At 45.2% G+C, this 21598-nt stretch overlaps 1 protein-coding gene across 3 annotated transcripts in view; it reads right to left on the bottom strand.

Moving 5' to 3' along the window:
* Window positions 1-3362, bottom strand: part of kcnd3 (potassium voltage-gated channel, Shal-related subfamily, member 3) — a 448844-nt gene extending 445482 nt beyond the window's left edge. For 2 of the 3 annotated variants that reach the window (XM_072480145.1, XM_072480147.1), the window contains exon 1: window positions 944-3362. In XM_072480145.1, coding sequence (XP_072336246.1) covers window positions 944-2055 — 1112 coding nt within the window. In that variant the 5' untranslated portion in view covers window positions 2056-3362. The remainder of the gene's footprint in view (window positions 1-943) is intronic. The other variant, XM_072480146.1, reaches the window with a different exon arrangement.
* Window positions 3363-21598: the final 18236 nt, after the last annotated feature.

Genomic DNA, 21598 nt, shown 5'->3' with positions numbered 1-21598 from the left:
ATAACTTTATTGCTGTTGTCATAAGTCTTCACACATCAACAAATAAACCTCAAGGTCATTAGCTCGGGAACTCTGAGAAAACACTTCTATCTGTGTGTGTCATACTGTATATCGTGGGAACATCTGTCAGATTATATAGACAGCCTGGGTCTTTCCTCAAACCAAGTCAGTTCCTTTATTGGGAGAACATCTATCGCTTTAATGCCGCTATACAGAGCGATTTATGGGGAGCAGATACCACACGCCGCTTTTCCCATATTCCTTCTCGAATAAATGACATACGCCAGGCCAGTTGGTGTTAGAATAAATAAAACTCTCCAGGGAAGGCTTTTAACGGCTCGCCGTGGAGCGGGAGCGTGCAGTAACTAGGGGAAGTGACTAGTATCTAAGAGAGAGTTAAGCACAGTTCAGGTGCTGGGAACGTGCGTGCTATTTTTCACTCATACCGATTGCACTGTCTCCTTGTCAAATAAACTTTCTGATCCCCTGCTTGACGAAGATTAATATCTGGCCCTGCCTTTCTGTCTCAGACTGGGACACAGCAACCGTGGGCATTGCTTATAACTACTTAGAAAGGAAGATTAAACGGTGTTAATTCGGAAAATGTAATTACAAATGTCCAGACTGTTCATCAAATCATTCTATGCATAATCTGGAGCTCAAGCGATATCTAATTAATCCTTTCCGACATTCAACGCTTTCTCCCAGGTTTCGAAATAAAAAGATGCTTTTTATCTTGTATTAATTAAAGATTATTTTGAAAGCCAAATAACTTTAGCAGTCCTCTAAAAATGCACATCATTCCCCTTTCGTCGATGCCCCTGCTTTATTCATCAGGCGATGACAATGGTCCCACGCGGAGACAAGAAGAGTTTGGGGCCCTGGTAGTTAACTTTACCACAACAGAAAAGGGGGAGGGCGGGAAAAGAACCTTGGGACCTACCCCAGAGTTGTCATGGTGACGATGGTGTACCAGAAAGAAGCGGGAATGCTTGTAAACTTGCTGTGGGTTGACCCTTTCTCAGCATAGAACATCACAGTGGCAAAGATGATGATGGCCATGGTGAGGGAGAACAAGAGAAATCCAAGTTCAGAGGCACAACTCTTCAGGGTGTAACCCAGGATCCTCAGCCCCTGGGAATGGCGGGAAAACTTGAAAATCCGGAAAACTCGAAAGACTCGGAGAGTCACGAAGGCCCCGCTCACGTCTTCGTTGTTGGTCATCACCAAGCCAATGTAATAAGGCATGATGGCCACTACATCAATGATGCTCATCACGCTCCTCATGAACCTGTAGCGGCTAGGAGCTGCAAAAAGTCGGAGAAGGTATTCAACAGTGAAGATCATGACACAGGCAGTATCTAAGCAAAAGAACGCCACCACGTATCTCTCTCCACAGGGCAGGTCCTTAACATCTCCCGGGCCAATTCCGCAGGGCACCGTCTCCACCACGTTGGTGATCACCGAGACGGCAATGAAGAAACCAGTGACATAGTAGAAGACTAACGCTAAGGTGCTGGTGTGAGGGTTCTCAAACGCCCTCCACATGGTTTGCCGGCAGGTGCGGGAAGGCAGGTTGCCCTCTGCCTTTTTTTCAGAGTCACTGTCATCCATCAACCTCTCAGCATTTTCCCTCTTCCTGTCCTTGTACTCTTCATAGCAACAGTCTCCAATGATCTCAGGGATGATGCCAAAGAAGGCTAACTCTTCATCGTAAGCAGAGATGCACTCGTGCCGCGGATAGTGCAACTTGCCGGTCCGGTAAAAATTCAACACGTTTCTGAAGATGTCAGGATCTCGGTCGAAGAAATATTCCTTGCTTTCTTCGTGGAAGAAGAACTCTTTCTCGGTGCTGCCCAGCAGGGTGTCGGGGAATCGCTCCAGGGTGTTTTTCCAAGTTTGGAAGCGCCTGCCGCTTACGTTGAGGATGATGAGCTCGTCCTGCTTCCTGGTCTTGTCGCCTGGGGCGAGGGGCATGGGGCAGTTGGCCACTGGCATCCATCCAATGGCCGCAGCCCGGGCAAAGGGCAGCCACGCGGCGACTCCGGCCGCCATGGCCTCTCCAAAGTGGCCCGCGGGGGGAGGGAGGCTTCAGAGCGGGGGGCACCTTCGCTGGAGCCTGGGCGACATCTAGAAGTGAAGACAGACACCAATTTCCATCTGAAGCTCAGTCCTCATCAACACACATTGTCTAGCATTCCCGCACCGAAGTACAAAGTTAGCAATATCTCCAAGGCTTCAAAAAAGTCACCCCGGTTGGTCGGGCAAGCAGTTTCCATAAACTGCAAGTGCATTAATAACACAGCCCAGAATCACCACAGTCCTTCTCGCCTTGCATCACCTCCACCCGTCTCAAACAGGTCTCCAATGAATTGTTAGTTACTCCGAAGCACATTCTGACTCACTTTTCGGCTGTATTAAATGACACATCTGTTTTCCAGAGAGCTGGGTGGTGGTGGTGGGGGGGGGGGGGGGGGGTTGCTGACGATACCTCCCCATCGCCAGCGAGAACTCTGCTCACTCTCCGCTGAAGGACATTGGAAACACGTGCGTGTACTGGATGGTGTGTCCTGGAGATGACTGAGGCGGTCAGACACGGGGGTTTCTTGTTGTTTTAAAGACGAAGATCAGGGATCTTCCCAATGGGTAAATAAATAAAAATTATCCGGCAATGGGGAACGGTTAAACTAAAGACAACAGCGTCGGGAAAGGCTGGTGAATATCACTGTAGAAATTGACACACACGACTCCCCTCATCCTCGCGAACAGATAGCACACGCACACACACAGACTGGAGGCAGGGGCTTGTTGCAGCGGGATCTCTGTGAAGGGAGGACGTGGGAAACTTTGGACAGGGTCGCTTTTCCTGCTGACATTCAAGGCAAGGAGAGCGCTTACCTTGGGAATGGGAGGAAGACTCCAAAGTCTTGCTGACAAGGACAGTTCCTGATTCTGCCAGGGGACAGAGGAATTCCAGAGAGAGGGAGAAAACAAAACCCTTCTTAAAGAGGAAGGTAAATCCCGCACGAAGGAGCGAGGAGCAGAGTGAGGATGCAGTCAGAGGAAGGGGAAAGCAGAGAGCAGAGTGTCAGACACGCCGAGTCCAGATCGCCCCCTTCTGCCTGCTCGTCACCGATTTATTCTCTTCCCCCACTTTCCTCGCGGGCTAACGTAACAGGTTTACGTTTTATTGTTGATATTTCCGAATGTTGGTCTTATTCCTCTCTGCCCCCTCTGCCGCTCTCTCTCTCTCTGTCATTCACACGGTGCGGATGTGATAGGCGGCTCACCGTTTGTGATGGTATGTCTGCTGAAATGATGGACAAGAGCTCTGCCTGCGCTCTGGCGGCGCTTGTGTGCCGCTGTTCCTCACCCAACCCATAGAGACTGGGGAAAAGAAAGAGGTGGGGGTTGGGTGGTGTTTTTTTGGAGGGGGGGGGGAGGGGAGACGATCCAATCTTTACAATGCACAACCTGTTAACTGTACACATCATCCGGGCGAAAACATCTCCACCTATGGCATGTTGGACTGTCTGTACAGAGAGAGAGAGAGACATGATTATCGTTCACTGATCCTAATCTATTTCTCAACGCGCTCCAACAATAGGCGTTTTCCAAGCAGGGCTGACAAGGGAAGGTATATTCCCACTGGGGGCTGGTGCATCGCAAGGCTGTAAAGAATTCCCAGGGGCTGGCCTGCAAACTCATCTCTACTGGGCCCGGGGTAACTGTTGCATTCTTGAGGATCCGCGCTCCCATCATATATTTCTGGCGTTAGTTAATGAGGGGAAGATGCTTTGACCGGCAGCATTCAGAATTCAACAAATGCATCTATTTTCTACACAAGTTACACTTATGCAAATAACGTACTTGCACGTGCCTCAAACTTTACGAATGTGCTAGATACAACATTTAAAATTCGCACCGACAGATCCTGGAATGAATGCATGTTAAGCCTACATCATTCTTTAGTTATGGTGCCCATTGCAGCCCATCCTCATGTGAATCCCCACCCCCTCCCCTTTCCTCCCCTCAGCCCCCTGTTGGAACTCAGTTGACACCAATCCAGTCCCAACAATTGGGTTTTGCTTTCGCCTCCCAACTTTCTCCCTGGGGTTGGGCAGGACGTGGCCCCACTGATTAGTGAGGATTTTACCCGTGTTTGTGGCGTTGTCGATGTTGCAAAGGAGGGCAGGTACACACACACCGAGGGGAGGGGGCGTTTGCAATTCATCCAGCCCCAGGCAGATTTGTATTCCAACACACGTCCCAGTTAATTGATTCAGGTTTTCCGCATTGTGCTTTTTTGTCCCAGTTAATGGGAGCAACAGGAAGTATTTTCTAGGACAAGGCAGAACGATTCAGGATCGGCACGGCTGCTATTCAAATGAATAGTGACCTTGCTGTTATGAGTGGGAACAGTCAGAAGGTGCTGGATAAAGCGCGTACCCCAAGATCTGGGAGTGGGACAGGGTTAAATCGTGAGCAGGACTCCCCAAAGTCAGGTAGTTAAACTTCTCGCTGTGTTTAATTTAAAAAAAAAAATTGAATCTTGTAAATACAAGATAAAAGGTCAAGTGCCGAATATTGATTTGGTGGACGGGCTGGAGCCTTTCCAAACGCAGGTTGTTGTTTTTTTGGCAGGGTCTAGGGGTTGTAACGTGTTCCCGGATTGAGTTAATTAACTTTTTATTGTAAAGAATGAGTTGTGAGCGATTCCTCTTACAGAGCCAGATGGCGCAGCATCCAGTAAAAGATTGCAATCGAATCCTGGCCGAGCTTGTTTTTTAAAAATCGCAATCCTGAGCGAGACAGGGCTGAATTTCCCCGGCTTTTTCCACGTCCTGGTACATTTCCACCTCACCTACTCATTCTTCAACACTTCTCAATGGTTTCCAGACTCATTGACAAGCAGTCCCCTTCATGAGCGGCTAATAACCAATTGGAAATTAATGGAATGTATTGTTCAAAGGGAAGCCTGTTTTACAGATAAACATTGGCATTGTTAATGAACAATCCCACCATTTGGCTATTTAATTTATTCATTCATGGGATATGGATGTTGCTGTGCTGGACCAGCATGTATTGCCCATGTCTGATTGCCCTTGAACCCAATGGTTTGCCGGGCCATTTCGGAAGGGCATTCAAGAGCAGGCCACATTGCTGTGGGTCTGGAGTCACATGTAGGCCAGACCGGGCAAGGACGGCAGATTTCCTTCCCGAAAGGGCATTAATGAGCCAGATGGGGTTTTACCACAATCACTGATAGTTGCCATGGCCACCATTACCGAGACTAACTTTATGTTCTAGATTTATTAATTGGAATTTTCAAATTGTACAAACTGTACCTTTTGAAATCAAACAAAGGATTTGAAGAAATAAACCGTCTCTGCACACGGAACAATTAAGTTCATGTCGATATAAAATTTTGGCCAGGCCACTAATATGTGAAATTAAACTTGTTTCAATTACTTGGGGAGAAATGATTTGGGGATGCAAATAACTTTTGGAGCCAATGTACGTGATGCAATATGTGTGCTAAATGTTGTCTCTTTTATATATGTTGTAAATTGACATCATTTGTATGCACTGTATGTACTGTCAGGAGGAGCTGAGGGATCATTTGAATAACTCATTGTTAAATCTCTTCAGATATATGAATACATATTTGTCTTTTGAATCTTATAGGTTTGGACATTTTGTGTAAAAGTATTTTTCTCAGTGTGGGGGATTGTTTGTAAATACTTAAAAATATGATCACAGCCCAGCGATGACTGGGGATGGGATTGGATCAACAACAGACCATTGATTTTCAGATTGGGCAGGAGTTGGCCAAGGTACTGCATTGATTACGTAACAGGTAACCTGGGCAACCAGTGACCCTGTATGGACCTTACTGAAAGGTCCCTTCACTGTCTGTTATTTCAAACTAATCAAACCTGTCACCTGAATCTCAGACTGTGAGCAGCCTGTATTTAAACCAGACAGCTCATTTTCTCCAGTTAATGACCAGGGGAAAAGGAGGGGGAATTGGGGGACCGGGGAGTGGGGGGAAGGGGGGCGTGATAGTGAGGACATTGAGCCATGGGGCTGGGGGAGGGGCTAAAATCAGCTTTCTATTAGAAGAGAGGATTGAAAAAAGTTACTTTGTCTGAAGTGTGAAAACAGGTGCTGAGTGGGTACTGTGCTAATAAGTAATGCCTGTTTCAAAGTTCAGATTTAAAGTGCTCAGTTTCGGTCCTAGTTGCTGATTACCGTAATTTGAATTAGCCTGGAGATGAGAGCCAGGTTTTTCACTCAAGCACTGAAGAGTCACAATTTATGTGGGAGCAGTATTAATGGACTCCCTGCAACCACTTTCACTGAATGTACCAGAGTGTACAAGGTGGTATATAGCAGCATATTTTAGGATGCCTCAGGAATTGACGGAAAAGGTGCACAGATTCTCGGGTGTGGCACTGGAGGTCCTGGTGAAGCACATCCAATGGAGGAGGGGGTGTCCTGTACTCGTGTGGGGTGAAGGTTACCACCCGCCCCACCCGCTTTCCCCTTGCACTACAGCTACTCTGCTTGTCCCATGTCCTCCTCCCATTCTCCCTCCAGACAAAAGGATCATGAGCCAATGTTTCCTTCATTCTGGGGATGGTAAGGTGGGGCAGCACTTATTCTTTTTTTGGTGAAGTCCGCAGAGAAGTCTGGATTACATTTTGCTTGAGTGTTGGTGAAGTCTTGACAAAGTATCGGAGAAAGACCCCCCCCCCCCCCATTGTGTTTCAGAGAGTCCCTTCCACAGTTCCAGCAGCAATGAACATGAAATGGTGAATGTTTATCTTTAAGTAGCATCTGAAATTGGAACCAAGATCATGTTTACTTAAAACTGTTTGCTGTTCGGGGAGGGTGTCAGGATGAGTGGTGTAGCCACCAAAGTGCAGAAGCCTCTTTAATGAGCACTCACAGGCATTTTAAGTTTCAATCAATTATTTAGCCAGCTTCCAGAGAGTCATTCCTAGTGCAAGTTTAAACTCCTTTGACAAGATTGAGGTAGATAAGATGCTAACGGGAAATGGCAGGATGGATGTAGAGTGGATGTTTCCTCTGGACATTCTAGAACAAGAGGCCATAGTTTTAGGCTAAGGGGTAGCAGGTTTTAAGCAGAAATGAGGAGGAATTGCTTCACTTCACAGCATGTAATTAAAAAGGCAAATGGAATGTTAGCGTTTATTGCAAAAGTACTGGAGTATAAATGTAGAATTGTATCGGGTGTTGGTGAGACCACATAATCTTTATTATTGTCACAAGTAAGCTTACATTAACACTGCAATGAAGTTACTGTGAAAGTCCCCTAGTCACCACACTCTGACGCCTGTTCGGGCACACTGAGGGAGAACTTAGAATGTCCAATTTGCTTAACAAACACGCCTTTCGGGACTTGTGGGAGGAAACTGGAGTGCCCGGAGGAAACCCACGCAGTCACGGGGAGAACATGTAGACTCCGTACAGACAGTGACCCAAGCCGGCAATCAAACCAGGTCGCTAACGTTCTGAAGCAACAGTGCTAACTACTGTGCTATCATGCCACCCACATCTGGAGTATTATGCCCCATTTTGGTCTCCTTATTTGAGGAAGGATGTGGTGGCATTGGAGGCAGTTCAACAAAGGTTCACCAGTTTGATTTCGGGGATGAAAGGATTGACATATGAGGAGAGGTTAAACTGTTTGATCTTATACTCGCTGGAGTTTAGAAGGATGAGATGGGACCGGATCGAGGTGTGTAAAATACTAAAAGTGATTGATGAAGTGAACACAAACCAAATGTTCCCCCTTGTGGGGCAATCTAGAATGAGAGGTCATGGATAGAGGTTGAGAGGTGGTAGATTTAGAACTGAGATGAGGAGGAACTACTGCTCGCAGAGGGTGGTGAATGTTTGGAACTTGCTACCCCATAGTGCGGTGGAGTCTGAATCAAAAAATGGTTTCAAGAAGGAGATAGATATATTTCTGATTAAAAACCCGTTAAAGATATATGGGGAACAGGTAGGGAGGTGGATTTGAGACCAGGAAAAGATCAGCCATGATCTGATTGAATGGTGGAGCAGGGCCGAGGGAATGAAAAGCCGCCTTCTGCTCCTAATTCCTATGTTCCACTCAAAAGCTCGTGAATCTGTGGAAATCTCTAGCCCAGAGTGCAGTGGACGTCAGAACACTAAACAAATTTAAGGAGGGGAAAGACAGGTTTTTAATGAGTAGCGAGATGAAGGATTATGGGGATAGGGTGGGGGTGTGGGCTTAGGCTGGGTGCTCTTTCCAAGAGCTGGTGCAGACTCGATGGGCCGAATGGCCTCCTTCTGCACTGTAAATTCTATGATTAAAACTCTATGAATCACAGGTTCAATTCCTGTACCTTTAAAGTTGAAGACACTGCAGATTCCAGGTCCACCTTGCTACACGGTAGCACAGTGATTCGCACTGTTGATTCACAGCGCCAAGGTCCCAGGTTCGATTCCCGGCTTGGGTCACTGCCTGTGCAGAGTCTGCACATTCTCCCTGTGTCTGTGTGGGTTTCCTCCGGGTGCTCCGGTTTCCTCCCACAGACCCAAAAGGCGTGCTTGTTAGGTGAATTGGATATTCTGAATTCTCCCCCTGTGTACCTGAACAGGCGCCAGAGTGTGGCAATAATAAAGATTATTATTATGAAAGCTGTGATGATGGAATCCTGGCTACATAATTTGCATTGGGGTCACAAATTCCGACCACAGCCCTAAAACATTTCAGTTTTTATTAGTAACGACAGGTTCAGTAGGAGCCATAATTGGTATCTGGGATAGGATATAGAACAGGACTGATTTGTGCCATGATGGGTTATGCGTTGAGTCTAATGCGTTCAATGAGTTTGCGTTTAATGAGTCTCTACTGCTTTGATATGCAGCATCCACTCTCTGCCCAGAATGGCACGACCCATCATGGCACAATAGGCGCTGCATTGACCAGCTGAGGTCAGAAGGTGATCCCAAAGGGCCATTGTCAACTCTTTGTTCAATATTCTTCTTAAATCCTGCTCGTAGGAACCGGAGAAGACCATGCGGCCTCTCGTGTCTGTTCTACCATTCAGTTGGATCATGGCTTATCTGTATCCGAATTCTATCAACTTGCCTTGTTTCTAGAATCCTTATATCCTTACCTAAAAATAACCTATCAAACTCAGTTTTGAATTCTAAGTTGACTCCCAGCCTCTCAGCTTTTGAGCGAGAGAGTTTCAGGTTTTCACTAACTTTTTTTGTAAAAAGAAAACCTGTGAATTTTTATGATTAGGTCTCCTTCTTTGAGGCTCCCTCAGTGGAGGGGATTATATATACCTATCTCCCTGTCAACGCCTTTAATCATCTTGAACACCTCAACTAGATCACCCCTTAATATTCTACACTCCCGGGAATACAAGCCCAGTCTATGCAAATTGTCCTCGTAATGTAACCTGGTGTTATTCTGGTAAATTAGTGCTGCACCCACTCCAAGGCCAAAATAGCCTTCCTGAGATGACGCGCCCGAAACTAAATACAGTTACTCCAGATGGGGCTTGATCAGAGCTTTATCTAACTGACAGGTAGAGATGATTCCGATTCAGAAAAAAGGGATTTGAAATAGATATGATAAAGGATTTAGTAATAAACCAAGCTGTATAAAAACGTCATGTAGATTCATTATTCAGTGCCTAAAGGAGCCAACACCATCTGTGGAATAGCTGAAGCATCGGATTATTTCAGACATTTTTATTTTTACATCAAATGCAGGTGCATGTGGCTGGAAGAGGGAGAAAGTAAAAAAGACCCGGAGGGGAGATGAGGAGAATTTTATCTCATGTAGCAAATTGTTCTGATCTGGACTGCACTGATGAGAGTGCGGTGGAAGCGGATTCAACAGCAGCTTTCAAAGGGAATGTGGATAAATATTTGAAGGTGAAACATTTGCAGGGAGATGACATAAGATCGGATGAGTGCGACTAATTGGAACAAGAGCTGGCACCGATCGGATGGGCCAAGCGGCCACCTTCTGTGCTGAATGATTCCACGGTGGGATTTTACGGCCCAGACACTGGTGGGTACCGTTGCGGGCGGGATGGGAAAAATTAGGAGAGTTGATAAAAATCAACGGCTCTCCAGATTTTCCCGCCCCACTCGTGACAATGCCTATGGGTGAAAGTGTGACGTGAAGCGGATAGAACAGGATAATTACTTAACAATCAAAGGCTAGAAACAATGGAAGTCCAAAGCGATTCAGCTACATTGATCCTTAAACTGTTATAAATAGAGACAGAAAATAATCACAAATACTAATGGAATGCTGGCCTTTATTTTTAGAGTTCTAGAAAACATGCTTTAACTATATAAAGCCCTTGAGTAGGGTGAGTGGTTCTAGGTACCAAACCTTAGGAAGGATATATTGGACTGGGAGGAAGTGGAGAATTGATCTCATAGAATGCCTACATGAAATGAAATGAAATGAAATGAAAATTGCTTATTGTCACAAGTAGGCTTCAAATGAAGTTACTGTGAAAAGCCCCTAGTCGCCACATTCCGGCACCTGTTTGGGGAGGCTGGTACGGGAATTGAACCGTGCTGCTGGCCTGCCTTGGTCTGCTTTAAACGCCAGCTATTTAGCCCTGTGCTAAACCAGCCCCTGGTTTAGGGGTGCAGTGCAGAATGAGGCCATTCGGCCCATCAGGTGTGCACCAACCCTCCAAAAGAACACACTATCTAGGTCCCCCTCCCCCCACCATCCCTGTAACCTCACATAACCTGCACATCCTTGGACACTAAGGGGCAATTTCAGCACAGTCAACCAATCTAAAGTGCGGATTCTTGGACTGTGGGAGGAAACCGGAGCACCCGGAGTAAAATCTCGCAGACACGGGGAGAACTTGAAAACTCCACACACACACACACACACACACACACAGTCTCCCAAGGCCTGAATTTACCAGATTAATACCTGGACTCCAAGGGTTAAATTGGGAGGAAGGATGTGAAGGCATCGGAGTGGGCACAGAAATAAAAGTTTCACTAGAATGGTTCCAGGGATGAGGAACTTCAGTGATGTAGAAGGATTGGAGAAGTTGGGACTGCTCTTCTTGGAGAAGAGAATGCTGAGAGGAGGTTTAATAGAGATGGCCAAAATCATGAGGGGTCTGGACGGAGTAGACAGGGAGAAAGTGTTCCTACTTGTGAAATGATCGGAAATGGGAGGGCTTAGGTAATTGGCAAAAGAAGTAATGACAACATGAGGAAAAATGTTTTCAAGCAACAAGAAGTTAAGATCTGATATTATCTGCCTGAGAGTGTGGGAGAGGGAAGGTCAACTGAGATTTTCAGAAAGGAATTGGATCATTATCTGAAAAGTAAATGTTTGCAGGGCTACATGGAAAAGGCGTAGAAGTGGTACTAGGTAAATATCTCCGTCAGAGGGCCAGAACAGACACAATGGGCCAAATGGCGTCCTTCTGCGCTGAACCCATTCTGTGACACAAATTAAGATTGTATTCACTGTAGTTTTCCTCTATACGGGGATATATGTATAAAAGAAGCTTGTATGTCTTGATTTTTTAAATCAATTATACCAACCATGATGTTGAGTAAGGCGTTGAGAATGGAGGTCCATAGCCACCTCCAAGATTCCCCCCACCTTGCCTCAATACTTCACCAACTATAGTGGCAAACCAGATGATTTTCTTGTTCTTGGAGACTTCTTCCCCCCTGGGCCTTTGTACGAAGGTTACTGATAGTCTCTAGTCCAGCAATGGAAGACCTGCTCAACTGCTTTATGGGGGAGAAGAGAAGGATTCAATACGAGGCAATCCTTCCTTCATGTGAAGTTTATGTCTAAAGTTTATGCTTTTGTAAAAGGGCATTTTAGTTAAAAATAATTGCTGTATAAAAAGCTGGCAGTAGGGTGTGCTGCAGGCGGACTCCCTGATGCATTTCTCTTCTGTGTAAAAAACAATAAAAGGGGCCTTCCTGTTTTGTTGGGCTGTTCAGTTCAGAAGCTGGTGTGCGTTTATGCTCATGTCCTAAATTGTTTAGAAGTGACAAAACACTTCCAATGGTGACGGGGGCATTTAGAGACTATTGATCCAGCTACTATGGACTTTATAGTTGATGTTGAGCAAATGGAACAGTTTTTCATTGTGAATAATCTTGAAGTGGAAAAGCAGGTGTTGGTTTTTCTTACCGTCATTAGAATGAAAAACTTCACCTTAGGGGGAAATCTCAGTGACCTTAACCAGCCAGCAGATAAAAGCTTTAAAGAGCTTGTGGACATTGTGAAAATGCACTTTGATGCCAAGCCAGCTGTTATTGCCAAGAGATTCAGGTTTCACCGAAGAGAACAGCATGCGGGTGCTTCGTTCTTGGCTGAGTTGAGAAAATTAGTAGAATACGGTGAGTTTAAAGGTTACCCGGAGGAGGTTTAAGTGACTGGTTTGTGGACTAAAAATGAAACACGGAGCTTTGATTATTAGGAGAGCAAGAGCTGACGCTGAAGTAAGCATTTGAGATTGTGCACAGCATTGAACTAGCAGAGAAACAAGCTGGAGATTTGAAAGCACATTTTAGCAATGCTGAAGTTAAAGTAGTAAAGTCAGGGAATACTCTTTTGAAAACATGTTACCGCTGTAATGGAAACGGGCACAATGCAGAAGCCTGTAAGTGGAAAACCGCTGATTGTCATTACTGTAGAAAAGGGGGATCGCCCATCACTTACAGGCAGAACATGGCTAAAATATATTTGGCTGGACTGGAATAAAATAAATAAAGTACATGGCAACCTCATGTTGCAGTCCTTGTCAGACAAGCATGCTTATGTCTCCAAGGAAGGTCTTGGAGTTATAAAGACATTGAAGCCAGATTTACTCTGAAGGCTGAAGCTTCTCCAGACTATGTTCAGTTCCATACTCAATGTGACGGAAAATCAAGCAGGAGCTCAAACAACTGGAAACCTTTCAGATAATTGAGAAAGTTGATTATGCAGAGTGGGCAGCTCCCATTGTCCCAGTAGTGAATGATGATGGGTTTATCATGTGATGAATGTAAGTGATTGGTACATATATTGTTTTCTAAATTTGTGGCAGTAATGTTATAAAAGGCCTGAGTTAAGGTGTATATATATTTGTTGCAGTAACATTATTATATAATCTAGGTTAAGGGTATCCAGACTGTATGACTGCTACAGCTGAAACTAAGAGGACGTAAAAGGTGAGGTCATGATTGATTCTAACCATTTACTTGTTGAGCTATTGAGGGCCAAATGCAACATTATGATTGCTGGAGAGTCTCTGGATCGTAGATAATTTATACAAGATTGTATTATTCCTAGCTAAGCAGGTGATGGAACATCATAGTGGGATACATATGATGTAATTAATGGGAGGAGCCAGGTCTCTTTGTAGTTTTGCAGTCTGTTATAGAATTTTTAAAAGTTGAACAGCAGTTTTGCCAAATGCTGTCAGGATGAGCAGAAGCTTCTGACAAGACAGAAGGATTTTCAGGTTGCTCTTGAAAAGATCCTCCAAAAAGTCTGTACATAGATAAGTAAACCTGTTCTGTTAATTTCCGTTCTGTTATTTTTATTTCTAAGTGGCATTTGAACTGTATTGGGGTTACTTCTTTGGAATATTAACAGTGAAGGTGAAAGGCATAAGTTTAAGTTTTTCTTTTGTGCTTAAGAACAGTTTAACTGATAATAGTAAAGTTATTTTTTTCATGTTAATGTGGTTAATTCTGTGTTTAAATTAAAGTTTGTTTTAACATAAACTATATCTAGTTGTCAGAGTGATCACTCCTGGGGTGAAATGACCTTTCCTCACAGTTTTACAAACTAAAAAAAAAGTATTTGGGATTCTTGCCTATATCCCAACAAATGTTGGGGTCTGGGCTTGGATCTTAACAATCAGCAGATGTGGTGAGTACAAAATTACCATTAATCCTTTCCTGCAAGTGCAACAGTGCCTATTACTGAAAATTGCGGACGTGTTTGCTGCTCTGAATGGAGGTTAATTATTCACAAAGCTTGACCTATTCCAGGCATTTTTGCAAATGCAGCTGAGTGAGGATTCCATTAAGTGTACAACCATTAGCACATACAGACATCTGCATCCATACAAACAACGACAACTGGAAATCCCATCATCACCAGTCTTATTCCAGCAGGCGATGGACAGAATACTGCAGGCCTCACTGGTGTAATCTTCTTCTGAAATGACATGCTCCTCATCGGGGAGAGCCTCCCAACTCATTTAAACAACCTAGACAGAGTTCTGGAAAAATACAGCATCCGCTGTAAGAAATCCAAACGCTCATTCCTAAGGTCCTCAGTGGAGTACCTGGGACATGTGATCGATGAAACTGACCTGTCCAGCTCACCCAGAAAGTTGGAGTAAAAGCACCACGGCCCAAAATCGTTAAGGAGCTTCATTCATTTTGGGACTTGTAAATGACTACGGCAATTTCCAGTTTGGCTGCCAAGGGACCAGCACTGAATGATCTGCTGAAGAAGAATGCAAAATTGGGCTGGTCACACACCTTTCCGGAAGGATTCAAGAAATGCAGACACACTTTTCAAGTTTGGAAGTCGCAATTACACAACAGCCCCACAACCCAAAGTGAAGTCCCGGCTTTCAATGTGAACCAAATAGGCATGTTACCTGTTAATGCAGATCAAATTCAACTTGTAGCACAGGGGGATGCTGTGCTCTCCAAAGTTTACCGGGAGGTTGGTGTGCACCCCAGGAAGTGATGCTGAATTTAGACCTTACTACATGCATAGATATGAGCTGACTATGCAAGATGTTTCTTTGTTATGGGGAATCAAGAGTTGTTATTCCTCCAAAATTACAAAGACGAGTGTTAGAAGAACTTCATTTCAGTCAAATGGGAATTGCCAATGCGAAAGCATTGACTCGTCTACCTGTGTAATGGCCACAGCTGGATAAAGACATCGAAGGCGTGGTCAGTGACTGCCACCCATGCCACGAAATGAAGTCCTCTCCTGCACCTGCCCTATTGCTTCCATGGGCTTGGCTTGACGACCCATGGCAGAGACGACGTGTCGACTTTGCCGGACCACTTCTCCGACATACATTCTTGATTCTGGTGGATGACCACACAAAGTGGCCTCAAGTTATTCACATAAAGTCGACTATTTCAACAAAGACCATTGCTCTCCGGAAAGTGTTCCATATTTTTGGATTGCCAGAGCAGATTTTATATGGCAGTGGCACACAGTTCTAATCATGCAAATTTCAAATAGTCCCGAAAAACAATGGGATCGAGTAGATTCCCCTCTCGCCTTACTGCCCATCCTCAAATGGTGAAGCAGAGCACTTTGTCTAGACATTTAAAATAGCCATATTGAAGATTGGTTTGAGGCAACCTGATCAGAACAGGTCACATGACACAAGTAAACCAGCTGGTGAGTTTTATCCGAATCAGTTTGTTTTGGTCAGAAATTACTGTGGAACACCAAAGTGGCTCCTGGGAAGAATCATCAAGCATTGAGGAGCACTGACCAAAAATGCTGAAACTTCCTGTGGGATCGGGAAGAGAGACACTGGCCACAGTAGAGAAATCAAATCCAAAGGACCAAATATCCAGGGATCCTCAATTACTGGACAATTTCTGGGAAACATCTAATAATAATAATAATCTTTATTGTCACAAGTAGGCTTACATTAACACTGCAATGAAGTTACTGCGAAAAGCCCCTAGTCGCCACATTTGGGCAGCACGGTAGCACAAGTGGATAGCACTGTGGCTTCACAGCGCCAGGGTCCCAGGTTCGATTCCCCGCTGGGTCACTGTCTGTGCGGAGTCTGCGCGTTCTCCCCATCTCTGCGTGGGTTTCCTCCGGGTGCTCCGGTTTCCTCCCACAGTCCAAAGACGTGCGGGTTAGGTGGATTGGCTATGATAAATTGCCCTTCGTGACCAAAAAGGTTAGGAGGGGTTGTTGGGTTACAGGGATAGGGTGGAAATGAGGGCTTAAGTGGGTCGGTGCAGACTCGATGGGCCGAATGGCCTCCTTCTACACTGTATGTTCTGTGTTCCTGCAGCTGTTCGGGTACACAGAGGGAGAATTCAGAATATCCAATTCACCTAACAGCACGTCTTTCGGGACATGTGATAGGAAACCGGAGCACCCGGAGGAAACCCACGCAGACACAGGGAGAACATGCAGGCTCCGCACAGACTGTGACCCAAGCCGGGAATCGAACCTGGGACCCTGGAGCTGTGAAGCAACAGTGCTACTCATTGTGCTACCGTGTTGGTGAAACCTAACTTGAATCAACTGACGAATCTGAAGCTGCAACTGTTGAACCTGAACAGATACAAGTGGAACAACAAAACCTTCCATTTCAAAGCAAACAAACTGAGATACCCGGGCCAACACACCTCCCTAGTCCAGAGAAAATCTGCAAATTGCCCGACCCCCTTTGTTCCTGGCTAAAATGGGATGAGATGTGCTATTTGTATCTGAAGTATATGCTTTTGTAAAAGGACATTTTAGATAAAAGAAGTGCTATGTAAAAAACCTGATGGTGTGCTAGTGACAGAGACTGATGTATTTCTCTTTTGTGAATAAAAGGGGTCTTCCCGTTTTGAGGGGCATTTCCGTTCAAAAGCTGAGGTGTGAGTCTGTGCTCATGCTCGTAAATTTTTCGGAAGTGACAAAAAATATTAATCTTACGAAGAAACTGGCTACTGTACTCTAATTAAACTACTAAGTAGTTAGTCATTTTCAGTGATTTTAAGTCCGGTTTCTCACAGATTTCAAATATTTGCTCATAGGACATGGGCATCGCTGGGTAGGTCAGCATTATTGCCCATCCCTAATTTCCCTTCAGAAGATGGCAGTGAGCTACTGCAGCCCATGTGGTGTAGGTACACCCACAGTGCTGTTAGGGTGGGAGTTCCAGGATTCCAGTGAGAGTGAAGGAACAGTGATGTATTTCCAAATCAGGATGATGGGTGACTTGCAGGACAACCTCCAGGTGGTGGTGTTCCCAGATGTCTGCTGCTCTTCTCCTTCTACGTGATAGTGGTCGTGGGTTTGGAAGTTTTTTTTTTACTCGTTCAGGGAATGTGGGCATCGCAGGCTGGGTCAGCATTTAATGCCCCTCTCTAATTGCCCTTGAACTGAGCGACTTGCTCGGCCATTTCAAAGGGTAGTTAAAAGTCAACCACATTGCTTTGGGCCTGGAGTCACATGTAGACCAGACCGGGTAAGGGCGGCAGATTCCCTTCCCTAAAGGACATTAGTGAACCAGGTGGGTTTTTTCCGACAATTGACGATGGTTTCACGGTCAGCAGATTTTTATTGAATTCAAATTTCACCGTCTGCCCTGGTGGATTACGAATCCCAGTCCCCAGAGCATAACCCTGGGCCTCTGGATTCCTGGTCCTTTGACAATCCTCTCAAGGTGCTGTCAAAAGAGCCTTGGCTAGTTGCTGCAGGGCATCTTGTAGATGGAGGACTCGACACTCTTACTGAAACTGCATCATTTTTACTGATAAACTCTTAATGAAACTGCACCAGGTTTCCTTCCTTAAATACATTCCCGTACCAGCCTCCCTGAACAGGCACCGGAATGTGGCGACTAGGGGCTTTTCACAGTAACTTCATTTGAAGCCTACTTTTGACAATAAGTGATTTTCATTTCATTTAATTTCAACAGACCTATTTTATTCGAAAGATGGGAGCACAAAGTAATTACATTCAATTACACTGTACAATCGCACTGGGTCGTGAAAGATTTTGTGCTTGTGAAAAAAGAAACTTTTTATCACATTACCAGCATGGGACATCCCAAATTCCGTTACAACCAATGAGGTCGTTCTTTTGACGTTTAGGGACCACATTAATGTAGGAAATGGAGCAGCCCTAACCCTTACCCCAAGTTCCCACAAACAGTAATGCGTTAATAACAGTTAATATACATTTATCATGTTGAATAAACTTTGCCTAGATCACTAGGGATAACTCCCCTGCTGTTCCAGTACCGTGGGATCTACCCGAGAAAGCAGGAGGAGCCTCCGATTCACAGAGACGGCACTGAAATGCTGGCCTTGGTTTTGGTGCTGAGGTTCTGAACCTGAAACCAAAACCCTTTGAACCATGAGGTAACTGCGCTCCCAACTGAGCCGCAGTTGACACCAGATTACATGAATTTAAACTTGAAACCTCACCAGCACAATCTCAAACACAGTTAAATGGGACCCTACCACCCCCCCGCCCATCCCCCCCCCCCCCCCAATCACTCCCAGCCGCACATCCATGAGCTGGTTTCGCCCCTGTTTAAGAGGGCATTGCCGCGACATCGCGTTGCAGGCCCTGCCCGCTTGGAGCTGGCCGTGCGAGTCGCAAACAGGAAAGGCAGGTCTAAGACACGGCGGAGGTTATGGCAGAGTCGTGAGAGGGTCATGACAGTGGATGCAAGGCCAGGTGCAGGCCTCCTATAGCAGATGGAGGGGAAGTCCAGCCATGTGTCTTCCAAAGATAAATTGTGCAGAATTTCTTGTCGACGCCCAAACAACACTCCAAAATCGTCCACCGTTTAAAATCTAATCCAGGTCTGAACGATGTCTTTTGCCATGGAGTTCAGTGATTGCCTGCCTGGTGCTAGGGCCCTGTTATCTAGAGTCATACAGTCATAGATGTTTACAACATGGAAACAGGCCTTTCGGCCCAGCTTGTCCATGCCGCCCAGTTTCTATCACTAAGCTAGTCCTACTTGCCCGCATTTGGCCCATATCCCTCTATACCCACCCTGCCCATGTAACTGCCTAACTGTTTTTTGAAGGAAAAAATTGTACCCGCCTCTACCACTGCCTCTGGCACCTCATTCCAGATGCTCACCACCCTCTGTGTGACAAAATTTCCCCTCTGGTCCCTTTTGTATCTCCCCCCCTCTCACCTTAAACCTATGCCCTCTAGTTCTAGACTCCTCTACCTTTGGGAAAAGATGTTGACTGTCTACCTTATCTATGCTCCACATTATTTTACAGACCTCTATAAGATCACCCCTAAGCTTCCTACGCTCCAGAGAAAAAAGTCCCAGCCTATCCAGCCTCTCCATCAAGTCCTGGTAGCATCCTCGTAAATCTCTTCTGCACTCTTTCTAGTTTAACAATACCCTTCCAAAAATAGGGTGACCAGAACTGAACACAGTATTCCATGTGTGGCCTTACCAATGCCTTGTACACCTTCAACACCCCCGTTAAAATGATGAGTGGCACAAGGCCAGTGCTACCAGGTGACCTGGTCATTTTTACAACTGCCGCCTGCCCCTATCCACATCAGACACAGAGGGATGGAGGAGGTGCAAGGGTTAAAATTGTGTGTCAAGGGGATTATTCACTATATCATTGACTGACTTTGTTCAAAATGGTGTCATGTGATCCTCTCTCAAATCCCCATAACTAATGAAAAGCGTTCTTCACTGGGAAGTGGAAGGAAACACTCAGAACTCAACGTCACTTTGCCTCACAATGTGTCTAACCCTTACTCCAATGAAAGGTTACATTTCAGCAGCAGATCGGTTGATGCAGAGCAAAATTATTTTTTAAAATCCAATCAGCGTCCCCCCGAGTTCCTTGTGTCTTGTTTGTTCTTGCTCCACGGAATAAACTTACAGATGTGGCATATTGTAGACTGCACAACAAGCAGAAATAACAGGACGCAGCTAAATATAGCATTCTGTCATCCTGCATTCACCTGCCTCAAAGCTAGTGTAAGGGTTTATTAGAGGCCACTCCCGAACCCAAGTTTCTCAAAGACAGACAATGTTTTGTCAACTTAGTGGCAGGAGGATCCTCGACCCTCCCACTCTGTACCTGACCGTACGTTTGGGCGACGCGGTGGAACAGTGGTCTGCACCGCTGCCTCACTGCGCCAGGGAGCCGGGTTCAATTCCGGCCTCCAGTGACTGTCTGTGTGGAGTTTGCACGCTCTCCCCAGTGTCTGTGTGGGTTTCCTCTCGGTGCTCTGGTTGCCACCCACAGTCCAAAGATGTGCAGGCCAGGTGGATTGGCTGTGATAAATTGCCCCTTAGTGTCCAGGGTGTATAGGTTAGGTTCAGGGGTTATTGGGATAGGGTAGGGAAGTGAATTTGGATAGAGTGCCCTTTCAGAGGGTCGGTGCAGATTCGATTGGCCGAATAGCCTTCTTCTGCACTGTAGAGATTCTGTGACATGGGTGGGGCATGGGGTACCCGAACAGGCGCCCGATTGTGGCGACTAGGGAACTTTCACAGTAACCTCAATGCAGTGTTAATGTAAGCCTACTTGTGGCAATAATAAAGATGATTCAACAAAGATTATTATTAATTTAGTCCCAAATTATTGTTTCTCGAAGTTTCCCCACCACTGAAGTTAAACTGTTGTTGCTGGACTTATCTTTACACCCTCTTTTTAATGAGAGTGCAATGTTTGAAATTCTCCAGTCCACCGAGTCTAAGGAAACTTGAAAATTTGTGGCCACCTGCCTCTGCACTTCCTACTCTCACCCCATCAGTTTCCTTGAATGCATCTCATGCGGTCCTGGCGCCTTATCAAATTGAAGTACATACGACCTGTCCAATACCACCTCCTTATCAATTGTAAACCCTTCTAGTGTCTGAATAACCTGCTATTTCACCATGGCCTAGGTAGCGTCATCTTCCTTGGTGAAGGCTGGTTCAAAGTATTCGTTTACTAACCTACATCCGGCCGCTGCCTCTATGTGTAAATACTCATTTTGGAGCCTCATCAACTCCACTTCTCTTTTTACCAATCTTTTACTATTTGTATATCTACAGAAGACTTAATAACAATAATTAATTTAAGATTCCCTTTTATGTTAGCTGCCAGTCTCTTTTCATTCTCTCTCTTTGTTTCTCTTGTTTGTTTTTTCACCTCCCCTCTGAGTTTTCTATATTAAGCTGGGATCTCAATTATATTACCTACCTGACATCTGTCATAAGCACATTTTTTTTCTTCTTAACTTAATTTCTATTTCTTTTTGTCACCCAGGAAGCTCTGGCTTTTTTTTGTCCTACTTTTCCCTTTTGAGGGAATATGCCCTTGACTGTGCCCAAACTATTTCTTCTCTGAAGGTAGCCCATTGGACAGTTACCATTTTTCCTGCCAATCTTTATTAAGTTAGCCCAGATCTGTTCTTACCCCCATTGAAGTTTGCTTTCTTCCAGGTTAATTATTTCTACTCTGGATTATTTTTCATATGCTTTTCCATAGTCATCCTAAATCTTATGATATAATAATCACTCAGCCCAAAATGACACTCGGCCCTCCTCAGTCCCAAGAATCTGTCAGCACAGATGTTGTACCACTCACCATTTTTAAATGGGGTGTGCTGGCCAGCTCACTTGGCCCTTGCGCCAGGCAGACCTAAATTCAAAAGTCAAAAGATGCCATTCGGACTCTATTGACAATTTAACCGTGGACAGTTCTTGCATGTTCAAGGAATTTACGTCTCTTCTGAACAAACTTAATAAATTCATGGGCAGATTTTACAGGCATCACCAATAGGTCTCGAGGCTTGTATGGTTCAACATGAAAT

The sequence above is a fragment of the Scyliorhinus torazame genome, chromosome 17, assembly GCF_047496885.1.
Source record: "Scyliorhinus torazame isolate Kashiwa2021f chromosome 17, sScyTor2.1, whole genome shotgun sequence".
In the NCBI taxonomy this organism is placed as follows: Eukaryota; Metazoa; Chordata; class Chondrichthyes; order Carcharhiniformes; family Scyliorhinidae; genus Scyliorhinus; species Scyliorhinus torazame.
This window is presented reverse-complemented; position numbering and strand designations above follow the sequence as displayed.